Here is a 6,353-nt window from a genome sequence, read left to right on the forward strand (position 1 = left end):
GATCACACCTTAGAGACAAAATGCAGTTGTTAAATTTGAAGCTAATATGTCTAATGACAGGTACAAATGTAATTAAACAAATAAAGATATATACAAACAGGGTTAGCTTAGTAAACTGTAAATCTATTTAAATGACACTAACTTGTAATAGGGACAAACTGGGAAATTCTTTCGAATAACATGTAAAAAAGAAACACCTGTTTAATTCAAACAAAGTCTATAAAGTTCTATAATCCTGCAGGGTATTAGACATCTTTTAAAAGTACTGTTCTTATCAGTAATGATATTTATAAACTTTATTTTTCAGTATAGCTACAATACCTAAATGTGTTCAGAATTTAAAGAAAAACACAGACTGCACCACAGAACAGGCGTTAGATGCTGCTACCCTTCATCCAGCCGAAGTTCTAAAAATTACTGATCGCAAAGGGACAATGGACTTTGATACAGATGCTGATTTTCTTATGTTAGACGAAAACTTAAATGTGATGGCCACTTATATTGCTGGAGAACAAGTATGGCATCAAGACTGGCATCCTGCTGCTTCTTTATTAAGCAGACAAATGTCTAAGAGAGTAGAATGTGAAGAAAGTGCTATAAAAAATAATTTTTGATGTAACAGGAAGTAATAATAGTTGAGATATGTATCCTTACTACTGTAGATTGGTGCTAGATTATATAATGGTCAATGGTGTAATTATCATTGGATGGGATAAGGTTAAGAAAATTTAAATGGGTACATTTATTTATGCTAATCATCAAAATTTGAATGAGATGTAAAAACTCATAGAATGAATCAGAATCAGATAAATCATTTATATAATCATGATTAGAATGTTATTACTGTAAGTTCAGAAATTTGTGTGTACGTTTAGTATGTTCAATGTGGAACAAATGACAAAAATGTGATTTAATTATTGCAAATTTAGGAAATTGTACTTATAGAATAACTAATGGAAGAATTCAAATAGAGAAAAATATTCAACCAGTGACCGAACAACACATTAATTCACGAATGCCCGTAGTGCATGACTTAATTATCAGTGTTGTTCGGTCACTAGTTGAATATATTTCGATATTTGAATTCTTTAATTAGTTATTCTTTTTATTACATTGACAAATGGCTTTCTTTAAAAGAAATTAATGTAAAACATGTAAGGAACTACATTCTATATCTTTTTTTTTTCGACGCATTCATAATTTGTTTTGGTCCGCCGTTATCGACGTCTTGACAACGCCTTTTGTTGTATGACGTCAGAGATTGTGAAATTATCGGTTTTTATTTCACTGGGAAATCAATGTAATTCAATGCAACCAATGTAATAAATATATATATAATGCTATCAGTATTTGAAACCTATCCTGCCAGTTTTCACTAATAATGATTAAAACATTACAAAAATTTCTGAATTTACAATTTTCATAAAAAGAATGTTATTACACAATTTATCTTTTCAATGCAACCAATGTAATAAATATATATATAATGCTATCAGTATTTGAAACCTATCCTGCCAGTTTTCACTAATAATGATTAAAACATTACAAAAATTTCTGAATTTACAATTTTCATAAAAAGAATGTTATTACACAATTTATCTTTTGCAGTATTTTATGAATTTTTAGTAATCTCATTTATTCAGGGCTAGCATTGTTTGTTAGGTATTTATTATATTTAAGTTGTTTTAGCCATCAGTAAACAACTTTAAACTGATGCTTATGGGCTTTTCTCAACACATGTATGTTTCTAACAGGATTGTAAAAAGTATAAATGATTTTTGCTTGCCAAAAATTTATTTTCAGTGATTTCTACTGGTAAACCTTCTAATTTGCTTTTCATATATACAGTAGTCATATGAAAAGTTAGTTATAGAATCATGCTGTATTAATTATTGACTGTGACTATTGAAAGTGAGGACATATAATATGACTCAAAGGGGAGGGACTTAGACTTCACCAAGGCTACCAATTCTGTGTTAAAAAAAAAAATATTTGTATAAGATATTTTATACTTCTTTTAGAATCTGAACTGCCAAATTGATATTGTTAAAAGTTTCATAACAAATATGTATATATTTTCTATATATATTTTTTGCCATCCTCATGTGAACAGTTAGTTCACAGAAAATATATGAAGGATACCTCAATTTCGTAGTACCATTGGTTTTAAAAAAAAATCTTTAAAACTGAAATCAAATTAAACCTTTCGAAGTGTTCGAGAAAATATCTTTATTAGTTCTTCAATTTAATTTTGCTTCTTAAAAAGCACTGTAAAGTATTCTTAACAACAAAAAGGAATTAATTAAAGTAATGGTTCAAAAGTCAAACCATAAAAACCCTATTGGTAGAAATAACATTTAAGAAATGCATCGTCAGATTATGCCAGTATGTGATATTGTATTGCTATAAAGACTTGATCTGTGCAGAATCATTTGGAGTCTCACTTTTTTATTTTTGTATTTTTTGCAATATTAACTGAATGTAGTATATTATTTGTTATTATGTTTACTTTCAATGTTTTATTACTAATTATTGAGTTATAAACTAAAGGTACCTGTTATAGATATAAAACACTTGAATATATGATTCCTTGTTATTGTATTGTTTGTATTATAGTTTTATTTAGAGCCAGAATTTATAATAGACAGAATTAATTGAGTAAAAGCAGGATAGAAATTGCTTTCATGCAACTTTTTCTAGTCGTTAAGGTCATTCTTTTGTATTTTAAAAACTTGTTCTAACAGCTTCAAGAGATAATAAACATTGAAATTCCTAACCATCATCTTGTTTTGGTAGTTTGTTTTGTTAACTTCTATCAACTCTGTTTCTTCATTTGCCCTATCTATTAGACAATCCAAGACCTCCAAGTCTACATACTGTATGAGCTGACTGATGGAAGCTCATTGATTTAACATGGCCATGATCCTTTCAATTTTTTTTTGCAGACACTATGCTCAGCATCCATTTCTATGATTTTCTCTTTAAAATCACCACCAATCAAAATATCAGTCACTGGTGTAAATGCAGATGTCAACAAAATAATATTCACGATTTTCACTGGTAGAAAAATTAGGCAAATAAAAATAGTTGCAAATATATAAAATTTCATCTTCATTTTGGACTATATATCAATCAAACTTGAAAATGGCATAATTTAATTACCTTTAAGTGCGCTTGAAAGGGCTCAATGCAAAATTTAGTTTCTGCGAAAAATAAGTTGGTTAAAAGTAAATGCAGAAAACATCACCTATGTTATCTCAGGGAATTTTTAGGCTGCTGACATTAGCAGGTTAGTCATACTTTTTTGTGGGTTCTTGAATTTTTTCTTCATTTGCACTTTGTCTTATTCCCTGGTTCATAAACAGACTAGAATCGGCTGTTGTTTGCTCTATGGTCAGATTGTTGTCGCTTTGATACATTCCCCATTTCCATTCTCAATTTTAGAAAACCATAGCTTAACTTATCAACTCTAGAGATCTGTTGAAATCTGAATTGATCTGAAAAAGGGCATTATTTATATATTTAATGTGGAATCTTGAAGCTGTTCTTCTACAAACAAATATCTATGGTTTTGTAATGATAAAAAGATTACCATGTAAAACACAATATTTATTAAAAAGAATTTTCCAAAAGAAACTATAATTTGTACATTTGATATATTTGTATGCATTTATTTTAAAGTCTTCAGTTTATATTTCATCTTTATTTTACTATCTATATTAAATTATATGACTGTTTTATTTTTACAATTGGAATGTAGATAGGAGAGTGATTTTAATAAATATATACATATACATATATGACAATCAGACCACATCTTTTTATTTATATAAACTTGTTAATGTGGTAATTTATATCACAACACTTGTTTTAATAATAACCCTCAAAGAATATTAGCAATACTAAGTTTGAATGGGTTATATAAACACATCAGTCAAATGAGGCATTAGCAAACAGATCTTCTAAAAGCGACTGCTTAAATGGGATGAATCATAATTTCACTTTGTTCAGTCAATCATACCCTTATCAATTTTTTTGAATATTAATAAAAGAATGTGTTCTGTGTATGTCAATTAGACCAACAAATAAACAAAAGAAATATTTGACATGACAAAGACAGCATACCATCTTCATCTAAAGATGAGCATATAGAAAAAATGTCAAGCCCTTAATCATTTGACGTTTACAGAAGCTGTGAAGAAAACAATCAATCTTCAACGACAGACAGTTGTTTATACAATAAGTCAAACCCTGAATTGTCTCCAGTCTATAAAAGCTATGAAGAAATTTACAGAAACAATCAAAGATTTGTTATATAAATTCTCAAAATAAAGAAAAACATTCAGACATCACCCCAACAGATCATATGAAATACTCGTCAACTTCACCCTTCTGTATGTTTAAATCTTGTTCAAAGTTCCAATCTTTTTCACTGCCTTGGGATGTTGTGGTATAATGCTTGCATTACTTTAAAATCTTCATATGTCCTACAAGGAATTTACTACTTTGAACTAAAGATTGATTGATTGCTTATTAATGTTTAAATGCCACTTTGAAGTGCCACAATTGGGTGTTTTCTTAGCAGCCAATTTTTATTTGTGGAGGAAGCCGGAGTGACCAGTGAAAACCACAGACCTTCAATAGGAAAACTGACAATCCTTGTCAATTATGATTGAAGTCGAGTGCACCCTAGGGTTCGAACTCACCTCTGTGTTGACTGGCTAGTGATTACTGTAGTAGAACTACCTAAACTTGATCTAAAGAATAACTCAACAGGTGAATAGAATACTGAATAATGAGATCAGTTTTATTGTTTAATTTTAATTGCCTGGGGATTAAGAAAAAACACAAGTACATCAATATTTTAAAATTAAATGTTCTTCCTTTTTGAGAAAGAACACATTTTATTTTATCAATAATACATATTTACCACAGTTACAATTTATAAGTAGAATGTACTCAAAATGTCTCAGGTCAAGTATGAGACATAATTATAGGAAGCAAAATCTACAGGATAACTATTACACAGCATACAAATCAAGTATCAACACATTTACTAGTACTTCAGATACACATAAATAACCCATCCCTTATAGTCCATTTTCATATTACCAACTTTCGACTCCAGAATTAATATTTTTTCGACAAGTAACCTTTTCTGTGTTAGGACATCCTGGTACTCTGTCAAGCAAGAGCAAGACAAATAAGTAAATTGAAGATTTTAATCAGTACAATTTTGAGGGAAAGTTAACTGTTTAAATGATTTCTAGACGTGATAAAATCATGGTATCATAGTAAATTTCACCCCAAATTGCAATGAATGTATATTCGATTTTAATTTTTTTTGTTGCTCGTAATTGGCCAGGATGTCTTCCACAAAGTAGGTAACCAGTCAAATAATTGTCCAAAGTCAAAAGTTGGTAATATGAAAATTGTCTATTGGGGTAGTTTATTTTATTCCAGTTGAAATAGGAGTAAGTTAGAATTATGAATAAAAGTTATGATTGTGATTAAAACGAGATACATGTTAATGAGACAGCAACCTCAATGATTACCCAGTGGCGGATCCAGGGGGAGGGTTCTGGGTTGGAACCCCCCCTTTTTTTTGGATGATCAATGCATTTGAATTGGGACATATAGTTGGAACCCCCCTTTGTCCTGGGTTGGGAACCCCCTTTTTAAAATGGCTGGATCCGCCCCTGTTACCAATTGGACAAAGACATCTACAGGTCTTTATATTTTTCAAAAATAACATGTTCATACAATTGATAATCTTTAAATTGTACAAATTCTTGGTGGAAATTGTATGCTATACTGAAATTTCTGTAGGCTGCCATAGACTTAATGAAATTTTGTTCTTAAATGATTAATTGAAATTGTATGAAAAAGTTAAAAGAGATATTAACTTTGTTTAAGTATTTATAATCAATTTTGAAGACGCAATTCATGAAGACTAGAATATTTCTACTTAGACGATAATAACAAACTACTGGCTCCGCCAGATTGAGCAGTCATGGAATATTAAAATGGATAAATTAGGTTGACAAACAAGATGAATAGTCCATTTTCATATCACCCACTTTTTACTCTGGAATTAATATTTTTTCCAACGGTTACCTACTCTGTGGTAGGACATCCTGGTACTGGGTCAAGCAAGAGCATTTGAATAAGTAAATTCAATATTTTAATCGATACAGTTTTAAGGGAAAGGTAACTGTTTAAATGCTTTATATTTATGAATTAATCATCGAAAAATAGTAATTTTCTCCCAAATTGCACTGATCATATATTTAATTTTCCTTTTTTTTGACTGCTCGTAACTGACTGAGTACCAGGATGGCCTACCACAGAGT

General features: G+C 29.9%; 1 protein-coding gene across 2 annotated transcripts in view; it reads left to right on the forward strand.

Annotated features, from left to right (window-relative positions):
* LOC143041891 (N-acetylglucosamine-6-phosphate deacetylase-like) overlaps positions 1-3,811 on the forward strand; it is a 21,988-nt gene extending 18,177 nt beyond the window's left edge. For both annotated transcript variants that reach the window (XM_076214024.1, XM_076214025.1), the window contains exon 10: positions 308-3,811. In XM_076214024.1, the coding sequence (XP_076070139.1) occupies positions 308-614 (307 nt within the window). In that variant the 3' untranslated portion in view covers positions 615-3,811. The remainder of the gene's footprint in view (positions 1-307) is intronic.
* Positions 3,812-6,353: the final 2,542 nt, after the last annotated feature.

The sequence above is a fragment of the Mytilus galloprovincialis genome, chromosome 8, assembly GCF_965363235.1.
Source record: "Mytilus galloprovincialis chromosome 8, xbMytGall1.hap1.1, whole genome shotgun sequence".
NCBI lineage: Eukaryota > Metazoa > Mollusca > Bivalvia > Mytilida > Mytilidae > Mytilus > Mytilus galloprovincialis.